Below are 14,804 nucleotides of genomic sequence, written 5' to 3' on the forward strand. Positions count from 1 at the left end.
GATACTATACGGAACATGGCACCGAACGTCCTAAAGTGACTTTGAACGGAGCCAAAATCATTTTCATGCAAGTGGGACAAGTACAGTTTAAAGATTCGATGAGCTATTTGGCCATGCCTTTGAGGTGAATGCCTAAAACGTTTGGAATGACAGAAATGGCTAAAGGGTACTTTCCACACTTTTTCAATACGGAAGCCAATCAACATGCCGTTCTACCCCATTTGCCTGAGGCTCACTATTACGACCCCGACAACATGCGTACCGAACAACGAGAAGCTTTTAACGCTTGGTACCAGGCTCACGCCTCGGACCCTTTCGACTTTCAGGAAGAAATGCTAAAGTATTGTTGTTCCGACGTGGACATTTTACGGCGTTGCTGTGGAAAATTTCGAGAACTGTTCATGGAACACGGAGGGGTCGATCCTTTGAAAGAAGCTTGCACCATTGCCAAAGCGTGTTCCTTAGTGTATCGACAACGATTCATGCCTAAAAACACCGTGGCTGTCATCAGTCCTCAAACGACCAACTTTGTCAAACGTCAATACTCGGTCAAAGCCCTACGTTGGTTACATTACTTGTGCGACAAGGAAAACAAATGGATTCAGCATGCTCGCAACGGAGGGGGTGAAAAGACCATCGGAACGTATTCGGTCGATGGCTGGGACTTAGAAAACCCCAAGATCGTGTACGAGTTTAACGGTTGCTTATTTCACGGATGTCCCGTCTGTTACCCTGATCGTAGCACTAAAAATCAGTTTTTACAACGAACCATGGAAGACTTGTACCAGGACACTTGTCAGCGACTCCTAAAGTTAGAACAGCAAGGATACCAAGTGGTGGAAATGTGGGAACACGAGTACGATCGCCGTTTGAAAATCGATCCCGAATTTAAACGCATCGTAGAAAGTTACCAGTGGGTGGACCCCCTGAACCCAAGGAATAGTTTGTTCGGAGGTAGAACCAATGCCACCTGTTTGCTGTACCAAGCCGACGAAGAGAAAGGAGAAGAAATCAAATACTTGGACGTGTGTTCGCTGTATCCTTACGTGTGCAAATATTGTCACTTTCCTGCAGGGCACCCGCAATTGCTGACGGAACACATCGACCTGAAAAACATTCGACAATACGAAGGTCTGATCAAGTGCAAAGTCTTGCCTCCCACGGACTTATACCATCCCGTGCTACCTCACCATTGCCAAGGCAAACTGATGTTTCCTTTGTGCCGTACTTGTGCCGAAACGTGCAACCAAGATCAGCCTTGTCAGCACACCCAAGAAGAACGTGCCTTGACGGGGACGTGGGTTAGCGTGGAATTGTTCAAAGCTCTGGACATGGGATACCAACTGTTAGAAGTGTACGAAATTTGCCACTTTCCCACGACACAACAATACCACAAGGGTGACCCCAGTCAGAAAGGCATTTTCGCAGACTACGTGGATGCCTTTTTGAAACTGAAACAAGAAACCAGCGGCTATCCTTCCTTGTGTCACACTCCCGAAGACGAAAAGACATTCAAAGAGAAATACTATGAAGAAGAAGGTATTCCTTTAGACCACATCGAGAAAAACGAAGGCAGGTGATCGCTTGCCAAAGTTGTATTAAATTGCTTGTGGGGTAAAATGGCACAACGACCGTGTTTACCCAAGACGGAATATTTGACAGAACCTTCCCGCTACTTCCAGATGATTCACGACAAAACCAAATACATGAAACACGTGGACGTCGTTCGTGAGGATTTGATCTTGATCAATTACGAAGAAGATCTGGACTTTGTAGAAGCCGACGAATTTGGAAATGTCATCATTGCGTCTTATGTGACAGCCCATGCTCGCTTAAAATTGTACGAAGCTTTAGAACTGTCAGGGGATCGTGTCCTGTACTTTGACACGGACAGTTACATTTACATCGATCGACCGGGTCAGCAGCACCCTAACATCGAAGAAGACCATTTAGGAGCCTGGACAGACGAACACCCCGACGACAAGATTCTAAGTTTCGCGAGTGGCGGTCCTAAAAATTACCGCTACGAATACCGGGACAAACAAGGAGAAGTGCACACGGAGTGCAAAGTGAAAGGACTGACTCTGAATTATCGTACCAGTCGATTGGTCAACTTTGGGGTATTGAAAGAAGCCTTGCAATCGGAAGAGGATGGAAACTTTAAAGTGACCACTCACCAACCGAACAAGATTGTACGTTTACCCACTCACCACATCGTCAGTCGACCCAAAAAAAAAATCTATCAAATCGTGTACCAGAAGCGAGTGAGACTTCCCAATCACTTTACGTTGCCGTACGGTCACATCGATATTGGTCAGCATATAAAAAGGGACAACGTCCAAGACCAATAGTTCATTGTCACTACCAAGACCAATCGACAAAAATGAATCCTTTCAAACAGCAAGTATAGAGCGTAAGACTCAAGTCCAACGAGAAACTCGGGTGTGATTCTATGCCTCACGATCACATCACCAATGCAGTACCACATCTTAGTTGTTATGTACTAATGCCATGACAAACTACGTGCAACCAGTGAAACTTCCAGACCACAGAACTTTACCTTATGGACATGCTGATATCACCCAGTATAAAAAGGGACGACTTCCAAGAACGACACTTCATTGCAAGGACAAGCGACGAGAAAGATGAATAACTCTACGCAGAAGAAAAAAGAGAAGGAACAAACATCATTGACCTCTTTCACCAACATACCGTTACAGCAAAGTGCGTTCAAGAAGGGAAAGGATTCAGTAGACCTAAAGGAGTATTTTAGCATCCAAATGACCCAGACAGCGACCTCGAGAAAATTTACAACGACAACTTACACCTACACGGTGAAATTTAAAGACTTCGCGTCTGACGTTCCAGCCGAGGAAGTATCAGGTTTCATTACGGATCTACTTGACTCACTGTTAGAGGAACTCAAATGTCATTGCCAAGTCAAAGATGAAGGTCGTTTGAGCCTATCTATGTATCACGACAGTTTGAACTCGCCTGTATGTCTCGGATTTAGCACACCTGCAGAAATAACTTCTTCGAAACTTTTGAGGGCTATTGAAGACGTGCGGTCGATGAGAGAAAAATTTGACATCACCGATGGAAAAGTGACTGTTCATATGGCATATTTTGTACCTTCATGGGAAGAAGACGATGACTGCTCTTGATCTGCTTACCGATAAGTGTATCTAGCACGATGGACGTAACAGCAGATTTACGACTGACAGGGAATTCGAGATGGGAAATATCTATGCTGGGACACAAGTGGTAGCTGACCAGATTTTAAACAACGTGTGTGACGGATAGAGAGACAAACACGAACTTTCTCTTATTTGATTGTTTGTTACTTGTCTTGTTTTAGCTTTTTCTTATAAACGAACATTTAATGTAAATTCGTTGCATATGAAGTGATTTTAGAAAGGAGTGAACGTTAATTTTAAACATTAGTTTACTACAGTCAATAACTAAACAACTCGTAAATATGTTTATTTTATGTTCGAATGTTTATGTATTTAATGGATAGTGCTTAGACCAAAGCACAGGCCAGAGAGCCCATGTATATATGTACTTGAATAAATGTTTTGAACCCATACAACAGGCTTTTCTTTATCGAGTCTCTATTCTATCTGAGAGTCTTTCTTTAGAATATTTCTGTCCTCTTTTCTGTGTGTTTGAATGTGTATTTGTTTGTTTCTGTATGTCTATGTTTGTCCCTATCATCCCTTTGTCCCTACAAATACATTTCACCCTATAAAAGGTTTTGACCCTATAATCCTATGACGTTACCAATGTTTAATTCCCATTGATCCCCAGGTGACATTCCCATGTTCAATTTCCATGTTCAATTCCCCTTGAGGCTCTACAGTCCCATCCATGTTAAAATGCCCCATGTTAAATTCCCATTGCCGCCAGAGTGCATGGACCGTTTTTCGATGGTAAAGTCCCTTGTCGCTAGGGTGGCTCCATATACTAGTCTCTCATTTGGCCACCTATAATCGTGTCTACAAAAATTTGTTTTGTGTAATCGACGTCTTTTCGAATTTAGCCTGGGTAGTGCCATTGACTTTCAAATCGAGCAGTGAATTAGTACGAGCCCTCCAACTGGTATTGAACGAAAGTGGTTGGAACCCTCTTCGATGGCAAACCGAAAAAGGCACCGAATTTCTGAACCAATCTTTCCAAAAAGAATTTTTATAAACGTGACATTCAATTTTTCACCACCGAGAATCCCGAAACCAAAACCAGCATCGTGGAACGTTTTCAACGCACCTTGAAAGAACGCATGTGGAAATATTTCATGCATCACCACACTCTCAAGTACATCGATGTCTTACCGCACTTAATCCAAGCGTACAGCCAATCTTACCATCGAAGCATCGTACGTGCCCCTCCCCCCAAGCCCCCAAAGGGACTCCCGACAATGATGTGACTGTTTTTGAGCGCCTGTTTGGTACGTCACCGACGGTGGTTGTCCCCATGGTAAGTGGAGTGTTGGCAGTATGAAATTGGGTGTGCATTGACAAAGCCAAACGCACTTTCGACAAAGATTACTTACCCAACTGGATCACCGAATTGTTTCCTGTCAGTGGAAGAGTGCATGGCCGTCATCCTGCCGTCTATAAATTGGAAGACATGAACGAGGAAGTGTTAAAAGGAACGTTTTACTTGCCCGAATTACAACGCGTGATCAAAAACGAAGACGAAATGTACGACATCGAAAGCATTCTCGAACGAAGAACCCGTAAAGTGGGAAAGCGACATGTCATAGAAGTCAAAGTGCGTTGGAAAGGATATCCTCCCAGTTTTGATTTTTGGATTGACGCTTCGCAAGTCATCGACTATAAAAAGAAATGACCAGCACGTCCTTCCACACAGGCGAAGCTACCGCTACCACTGCTGTGACCACTCATTCCTCCAATTCTTCTCTGCAAGATCTACAAAAGCAACCATTGTGGGTGTGGTGTGGAGAACGTGTGCCTAAAGTGCAAATCGTCTTTTTCTGCAGCCAAATATTTATGGTGTATTGTGTCATCCGTGCGGCCATTGCCAATTTCAGTTTGCATCAAGAAGACAAACAATTGTGGACCGTTTCACTGAGCAGTTGCATCGGTTAACTTCTTCCCAAACCTTCTCTGAAATGGGAACAATGGAAAGCTTGCGTCCAGCGTCAGTCACGACTCTAACAACAACAACATTTTGTGCGTAGACACTCCTCTGATTTCGAGTGACCACTCAGACAGCAGCAGTAATCTGGAATTATGAACAACAACAACCAATTTTTCTTAACGCTACCCAGTTTCATGTAGGTGTTTCCCAACAATACTTTGTGTTCTTACACGGCTAAATTACCTCATGCCATCCAATTGGATCATGAAATCCATTGGGGAGTTGTTTTGGTGGAAATGATACAAGTCAAAGACATCACTGAGTTCCAAAACACTTTCCAGGTCGAAATTCTGAATGCCCAATTGCAAGAAGAAATAACGAAAATGGGGTTTTCAGGTGCCACAAGGGCGGCACGTTATCCATCATTCAGCATCTACACGTTGAAAATTCCGTCAGACTATTATTTTAGCGGTGAACATTTTGTAGACACCATTGCTGACGGATTCGAGCTAGTATTTGGCAAAGTCGTGAAAAGAGCCAAAATAAGTGTCAAGATTGAGTATGATAAAGTGGCTTGTCGCCTACTGATAAAATATCAGGATACCAACACGTTGTCCCTCAGGTTTAATGGTATTTTATTGAAATTTTGGGTGGATATCCACAAATGTTAGCACAGCATCTGAATCAAAAGATCAACAGTACTATGGATTTTTACAGGGCTTTTGAATTCCCTGTAGAAATGAACGAATGACTCAATCTGGAGTACAACGTAATGGGACACACCTCCGTACCGTTATTGCGTGTCATTCCTTCCAAAGTGGATTTTACCAAGGCCAATGACCAGGAAGGTGGAAATACATATCACATTTAGCGCGAATTTGTACATCATCACTATTTACCAGTCAGTAAGTGGTAGTTCGACACTGACAAGATTTATGTGAAAAAGATCTGGGACAAAATATTCCAATCCCCAAAGGAACAGTCACGCTTAAACTCCATTGTCTGAAATGATTCTTTAAGGAATTGTAAGTCATGTATTCACTGTACCAAGGAGTCTCTCGACAGCGAGGACATGGTTTAGGAGATATGTTAAAATCGGCCTTTCGTTCGGTGGCTCCCTTGTTGAAACCAATGATGACACGAGGGCTGCACGCTTTGAAAGATCCTGCGTTGACGCACGGCAAAGAATTTCTCCAAAATGTCATCATCGACAAACAAAACCCTAATGATGCTTTCTTGAGAGCAGGCAAATATGTCGATATAAACGGGTAATGACATTTTGGGTGGGGAGAAACTCCAATAAATGCCCTGGAATTTGCCGAGTCAGGCATTCCCGCTTCCCTGATACAACAGGTAGGACAATGCAGAAAGAGACGACGAAGACACACATCTAGAGGACTTCACACTCATAAAGCTGGAAGGACTAAGAAAAGAAGAACTGCTCGAGACTTAGACGTTTATTAAATCATAGAAACAAAAAATGATGCACCGAGAGTCTTGCGCCTGTTCCTAGTAGGAATTGGATCTTTTCGCCATGTTGCAAACAATGATGAAGATGCAAACATCTCATTGGGTCGAATTTCATCCAATCTCCTCGTTGACGGCTTCAGCTCACATCTAGTTTGAAATCAAAGGACAGTAGTTACTTGTATCTGAAGGTCAAAGTGAACGATTCGGATGGTAGCGATTTAGATGCCGATGAGGCAGTAGCTCTGGTCAACGTTTTCATGCATTCCTGGTTCAGCGAAGTGGACTTGTACTTGAATAACAAAATAGTCAGCAGCAGTATAGATACTTACCCTAATCGAGCATGCCAGGAAAATCTCTTGGCGTTCGAAAAAAAAGAAGCCAAAATGTCCCATCTGGATGCTTGCGTAGTATAGAAACCTGACACAGCGGGCAAGTTCGATGAGTTGGCAGATAACTACTGCACCAATTAGGGACTTGACGCCCGTTAAAAGAAAATTGCTGCAAGCCGAAGTTTAGAACTGACAGCCCACTTGCATTTGGACATGTGGTTGCAAGAGAAGTATTTCCTGAACGGCGTGGATGTTCGCCTGAGACTGAATCTCAGCAGTACCACTATCCATTTGATGGCTGGTGCTGCCGATTACAGAACCTACATCTAGGAAGCCATTCCCTACGTGCGACGTGTGGAAGTGTTACCTTAAATGGGAAACGACATCAGACACACTTTGAGCAGAACGACCGCCATGTGTCCTATACGACGCGTGGAAGTGAAAACCTTCACCATTGAAACTGGACTCCGATCTAACATCGAAGATCATTAAGTTACAAGGACAGTTCGTCAAAAGATTAATTGTTGGTATCGTGAGCAATACAGCCTTCAGCGGAGCCCACAATCAAAATCCTTTTGAGTTTCAGCACTACAACGTGTCCAAGATGGAGATCAGTCGCGATGGCAAGACCTTGTGTACCAAAACCTTCGAACCTGACATTAGTATCAAGAGGAATTACTTGACGTCGTACTTATCCATGTACGAAGCCACCGGACAGTTAGGGACCAACACCAGTCGTGACATTACGTGCGATGATTATGCAGGAGGCTACGCTTTGTGAGCTTTTGATTTCAATCGCTTTAATCCGATCTATTATTTCAGTCATTTATGTGTCTGTTTCAAAAGCCTCAGACATTGTCCAATTACCTGTGCTTGTGCATAAGTTATTGGTGTAGCAGATTTTTGTACACGAGTTCTGTAATACTCACAAACAGATCCAAGTGGTCGGCAAAGTTGGTTATATGCCTCCAATGCAACATATACGACATGCGAGGAGATGAAATTTACAGTATTCATAATTGCATGTTCTGAGACATAGTTCATATTTTCACATGCATACGCTTTTGCAGGTATTGTATCTCAATGTTACTGAACTTTTATATATACAAAGGTTTATCAAATATGGTAAAGCTACAACATCACTACCTTTTGGGTGTTATTTTATGCAGCTAAAATATGGGCTTTGTTTCGCTCGACTCAGAAAGTGATTCACAAATATTTATTATTACTTATAGCCGCTGTCTGTATCCTCTACTTCAACTAGTACATTAATACCGAAGGTAGGCGTATATAGTACTTTACAAATTCCATTACGCGATTTAATGGTATTTCGAAAATTTATAGGATTTATTAAATAATCTAGTTTGTAATTTATGTAATCATCATAAATTTCTTCAGCAAAAGTGGTTAAAATAAATTCCAACTTGCTATCAGCCAGGCTCACATGGCCCATGAGGGCAAAATATTAAACCAACGCGTATACGACCAGACTCCTCACACGCGTATGTAATAACATCAAGTGTCTCTGAACGTTGGTAGACATTCCAATTATTTTTGCTTCTTTGCTTCTAATAATAACTTTTAAAATGTATTTCCAGTGTTGTTTTTGCTCCCTTTCAGTTTGGTGCAACCAATTATTATACCCCCTGATTACTGAGTTCAGGTGGCATTGTTATATTAATATTATTAATATATTAAGATTACACATGTATCTAATTGATTTGAGCTTCGAGATTTTAATTAGTGGTAGAATAGCCGCTCATATCATCAAAATATTAAACCCTTTTTGATGCACTAGGTGGTTTAGTCAATCGTTTGCTGTTATAAAATAAGAAAATAAGTGGTAACTTAATTGATCATTACATTCCGGATATGTACTATACAACGTCATACCATCTTTTGAGTCTCTTTTATATATATATATATATATATATATATATATATATATATATATATATATATATATATATATATACACATATATATATATATATATATATATATATATATATATATATATATATATATATATATATATATATATACATACATATATATATGTATGTATGTATGTATGTATGTGTGTGTGTGTGTGTGTGTGTGTGTGTGTGTGATACATTCAAACGAAAGAGAGATTTAAGCTCTTTTGCAACGTTCATCAAACACCACCAGTCATCTGGTAGAACATTTATTACACACCAAGCATCTGACAGAAAAATACTTTCAGCAGAGATCTCATATATGTTTTCAAAATATTATGATCATATATCTATATTACATATAAATGATCATAAACTAAGAAAATATAGAAGCAAAAGCAACAAGGTTTGCAAAACATAACAAATAATTTATTATCAAGGTAATACAATCAAAATATAAAAGGAACGTATAGTGTTATCAATTGAATCCAAAATAATCCTAAATGGTTCTAATCAAGTCCAACATAATCAAATGTTCCGAATGAATTTCAGCTCCTCGAATTTACGTATCACATTGGTGTGGTCCAGATCTTTCTTTAATACCCGGCAATAGTCTCATAATGATCACTTTGTAATTCCAATGAATGATCTTAGAAAATGTCCCCATCAAATTATCTAAAAGCAACATAAAACACGTATGAAAACTTATAGGAAAATATGAAATTAGAATCCAGAAAAGAAATAAATCCGAAATAAAAATGAATCAAAAATAGAAATGAATCCAACTTCTCTGTCTGCTCCTTAAATACACCTTCTAAAGGAACATTGCTATATGTCATATTATACCACATCTCACATATCTTACTGTCCAATCTAATATTTCGGAATAGCTGTTCGTGAAACAAAACCCATCCAATGGGAAATAACCTACCTCTTCTAAAAACCCACTCGCCCAGGAGACATTATCCCAAAGTTGTCAACAATGAATTACGATTATTATTATTAATATCATTATTAATGGTCGTACAGAACTTCGTCAATAACTTGTTATATATCCTATGTAATCTACACCCGTAATATCCTAAAACAGAACATATACTCGCATACAAAATTTAGCTATAGACTGCTACTACAATGTACAGTCGTGAATGAATTTACTAAGATAAATAATATACATAACAGTACAAAATATACTCTGCGTGCATGTGGTAAAAATCGATAATCCTGTTTCCACAGGTGCAGCAAATTTGCAATATAGTTCCACGAAATAACAAAGACCTGGCTGAAAACTTTACCGTGCAGACCATTGTCATAATACAGAATCTCATAAATTTTTCTGCCATTGTAGTGTCCTAGGAATTTTTGCAGGTTACTGATCTAAGTTAGCAGACTTTTTTCCGATATACTTTTCTCTGGTTTGGGCACATTCAATTTTCATTCATTATGACTAGCGGAACACACATGTTATGTGGCGTTTTACACATATGAACAAAAGTTAGTTGGGATCGAAGACCGTGACCTATATCAGTAACATCCAGCCTAAAATGCATATTGTCACTCCACTATTCAGCACAATCATGCGAACCGAGTCAGCAAACTGATACAAGGAATGAATTGGATTGATTTTTATCTCGGATAGTGATACTGAATAGTTCAGGTAGCTCGGAAACACATGTATGTTGTGGCGACCATTTCACGATCGCCAAGTATTTCCGACTACACAGTTATTGTCCGATGTTCAAGCAGCCACCTTATATAACCTGCCCCTCCCAGTCTGCCAGACGATCCCTTATTCGCTGCAGACCAATTGGTCCCTCGCGTTGGTCCCTGAATGCAAGAAAACCAATAGTATCATTCATGCCAAATTCACGATCAACAGAAGCATTCTTGTTTCAAGAAACCCAAAAGAGTTATATGACTCCCCATCCACAATCATCTACATTATAAATACTAGAGTTGTGTAATAATCGAGACTCTCTCAGGTACGAATGCAATGATATGCCCGCACATGAGTTTCCTTCGTTACATATTAAATCATTTCATCAGAACTTCAAAGAATAATCTCACTGAATTATAAAGACGCGAACATTTTCTCATGCTTCTCTACATGATACGTATACATGAATTCAATTATTCTCTTCAGTCACACAATGAATAGCTTGAAATAACCTATGGTCTATAAAACAGAATAGAATTAGGTCGGACTATCTGCAAACTTTGGAACAAAAACTGTAAGATCAAATTTATCAAACAGTTCATTACCTAACACGGATAGCGAAAAAGAATGCTATTTTATGTCTCGCATACCTCTACAGCTGAAGATAGCTCACATTCTCAGTGATGGATAGATATATGCAGACAATTGTCCTACAACGGATAATGGTAGTTGCAGCAGATTGTTTGTATTCTGATTTTATGAAAGATGCTAATAAATGGCTTTGCATAAAGATTAATAACAATTCATAAATATTTTAAATTACATTAAAATAAATGTTATGACGTAAATCAGATCCATGTGATTATTAAATGAAATATTCAAAATTAGTGATGACTTTCTTATGTTTTACGCAATTAATCTTATATATTTGTGACCTCCGTCAATAAAGGCAAACCGCCTTATAAGGCATTTTGCTGATGCAGAAATGATGAGCACGTAAAAGGAAGACCAATGTGCATACCACTATAATTCATCCCATATTTTTTTAAAGGTAACAGTAGTTCCGTTGAAGTACGACTGGTTGGTGGACGAAATGAATCTGAGGGAATAGTGCAGATCCATTATAGAGGTAAATGGGGTGCCATATGCGACGATTATTTTGATAACAAGGAAGCTGAAGTTGTCTGCAGAATGCTTGCATACAGGTAAGTGACACAACAGTCAACCTTTTCTGAGATGACAAACTGTCTCCGTTTGATCACTTGCGGTATTAATGCCATTATTGGATGGTGTTTCACCAATATTTCAAGAAAATCCAATTCATTACATTTTCAAAACTTTGGAATTTTCTTTTATGTAAGATATACTTATATAAAAATAACCCAACTCCTTTCGGATAAATATTCTTGTTCGACCACACAGGAATAATGCGTTATGTAAAGGAAAGAACAAATAATTTGTTTCATATTTCATAAAGCATCATCTTTATATCTATAGTAAAAAACATTATTTTTAATCCAACAAAAATGATTAACGTATTAAGTACAAATAAAGAGACATATACAGCAGATGGATGTCAGTCTTTGTTAAGAACTAACGTGTGTAACACTTTAAAGAGCTATTTGTTCCATCTACTTATAATCCGAGAGCGAACAGGACTGTCACGGTTGCACGTATATTTCACAGTTGTATTCGTTGTCTCTCGAAATTCATTGCGTTGCTTTAACTCAGAAATATGGCAGCTTGAACAAATATGCTAATTAGCCTGCCTGGGATATTAGCAGGAGGGCGATTATGGATCATCATTTAAGGACACTAACGTGTCCACATTACCGAGCAGACGAATTCTCATATTCCAGGGACTCCCTAATAGGAGGAAAACGAGAAAATACAACCAGTAAACATTTAGAAATGCCTAAGCTTCTACATTTTGTAAAATTGTTCATACTGCTGGCAGATCTTTGTGTAGAATGGAGAGTTTTCCACGCTTTGAATCCATACATATACATATAAAACTAAACCGCATGGTGCAATCAAGTTTGCAGTCTCTGCGTCTCCAAAACGTGTGCGAATAGCAACTCAAACCAAGCGTGATGCACAAAACGTAAGTATTTAATGTGACGGTGTAAAACATAAGAAGCCAATGCCACAAGTAAAACACTGTTTGGATCCAGCCAACAAGGAGACCAATACATGGCTGGCTTCAGTGGTCACTATAACATTTTGATAATTAAAAACATCAGCAGCAGTTGCTAAAGTTCAATTAGAGACAATCAAGTAAAAGACTTGCAAAGGGCTTTCCTCAAGTGGTAATACATCATGATAACCATACGATGAAGCAACTGAAGAGTTTGCTATCCTTCGCAGGGAATCTGATATTCCTAGCAAAAACTGTAATTAAGATTGGATGTTGTAACAAGATAACCAGGTGGCATTTTCGGATTTACAACAGAACACGTTTGAAAATGTTTAATAAAGGATGACTTGCATGAGCAATTAATTATGAATATGTGCTTGTATATATTGGATTTAATTAACATAAGAACGCACAGACCTATTGATGAAACATACAAATATTATTAATTTAGCAAATCCAAAGACAAGGGCTGAATGGTTCACAACTATTTGACAATGAAACGATGGATATAGTTTACTCAGGTAGTAAACGATGTAAAATTTAACTTTTGTAGTACAATGCATTCATTCAGGTAGCGAAATTATGGTGATTAAAAAAGAGGGACAGATATACGACTTATCTTCACAGTCCCGAAATAGACACTGTTTTACGAACCGCAATATTAGCCCACGGATAACAAATTACATGTACGGAGATAGACTCCTTCATCAGTACAGTTAGTTTCAGCTCTACGGCTGCTACAGTACAGCTTCACAGCTGACCCAGACTCCGGACACTCGGAACACTTCGAACACTCGGAACACTCCGAATATTAGACTCTCCGGTCATTCCGGACATTATACACTCCAGACACCCCGGACATTAGACATTAGACACTCCGGACATTAGACCCCCGGGCACCCCGGACATTAGACATTAAGCATTCCGGAAACCCCGGACATTAGACCCTCCAGACACTCAAGACACTGGACATTAGACACTCCGGACACCCCGGACATTAAACAGTTGAAAATATATCCAATACCGTGTACGTTACATGACACTGGCAAAATAACGTAATGTCGTTATAAACGGTAAGTTATAAAGATTCCATTATCAGCACAATAAACACAAAATCACAGGTTCAAAAATAAACCTAACCATGCTCGATAAGAATCCTACTATATTAAACAGTTCTTAAAAAATGTAGCTTTGCATTACTAATATAAATCCCTATTAAGTCGCAAACAAGAATAGAAATACGTGCATTATACTACCTAAACAAAACCTACATAGCAAACATACACAAATAAAGGTGGTAATACAGGGCAAATAAACTGGGCAATACAGTAGTTATAACTTATAGATCTCTACAGCTGAAGATGTGCAAGCCCATGAAGCAGACTGACCGGTGACAAGACTTATCCGTATTGTAGAAATTTACGTACGGTGAAGTATTTATACACAGGCATGGTCTGTGCATTGTAGGCAATCGGTTCGTCCCATCGAGAGCACTTCACACGTGCGGCATGAGATGAACCGAACTCACTATTTCGAAATACGACACAATATAATTAAGTCACCCTCGGGTATCTTTGTACACAAAAGAGGAAACCGGAGTACATATATTCAATAAATAAAGGAGTTTAATTCCGTGTCAGTCGTATATAAAGTTATGAAACCGGGTGCCCATTTATGCTACACAAAGGAAAACTATTTTATGTCTAGAGTTTTCTGATATCACAATACAATATAATTGTCCATGTTTCATCTCAACAATTGATGTAATATGTTTCCTGCTGAGCGACCATGACCCAGCAGTTGGTTTCATTAATAAAATCTTTCTCATGGTTAATATTAACGTCTTCATACTATACCCAGGGATAACATAATAGTTTGCGAAATAATGGCATCGTCTTAAATGCCTAAACTCCTGTCTCCTAGGTCTACATCACATGACAAATGGATTATTCCTTAGCGAATCGTTGTTGGATGATTTTCCCAAAGGCGCATCGCGGAATGGAAACATATCCGTAAACATTTATGTGCGAGTCGACCAAAGGAAATCTAAAGACCAATTCCAGTACACACCACACTAAACATAACAGTACCATCAAATTGGGCGAAAGGAATACAACGATAGTTTGCGTATGTCGGTTGAACCCTTGCTTATATATTAAGTGAGTATGGAAGACGTGCACATAATTATC

General features: G+C 39.4%; 1 protein-coding gene across 1 annotated transcript in view; it reads left to right on the forward strand.

The window, feature by feature from the left end:
• LOC149791215 (scavenger receptor cysteine-rich domain-containing protein DMBT1-like) overlaps positions 1-14,804 on the forward strand; it is a 234,366-nt gene that overhangs the window by 88,544 nt on the left and 131,018 nt on the right. Inside the window, exon 2 of the mRNA XM_089969688.1 lies at positions 11,530-11,683. Within this exon, the coding sequence (XP_089825814.1) occupies positions 11,530-11,683 (154 nt within the window). The remainder of the gene's footprint in view (positions 1-11,529; positions 11,684-14,804) is intronic.

Source organism: Sinohyriopsis cumingii, chromosome 9 (assembly GCF_028554795.1).
Source record: "Sinohyriopsis cumingii isolate HCF-2022 chromosome 9, ASM2855479v2, whole genome shotgun sequence".
Classification (NCBI taxonomy): Eukaryota; Metazoa; Mollusca; class Bivalvia; order Unionida; family Unionidae; genus Sinohyriopsis; species Sinohyriopsis cumingii.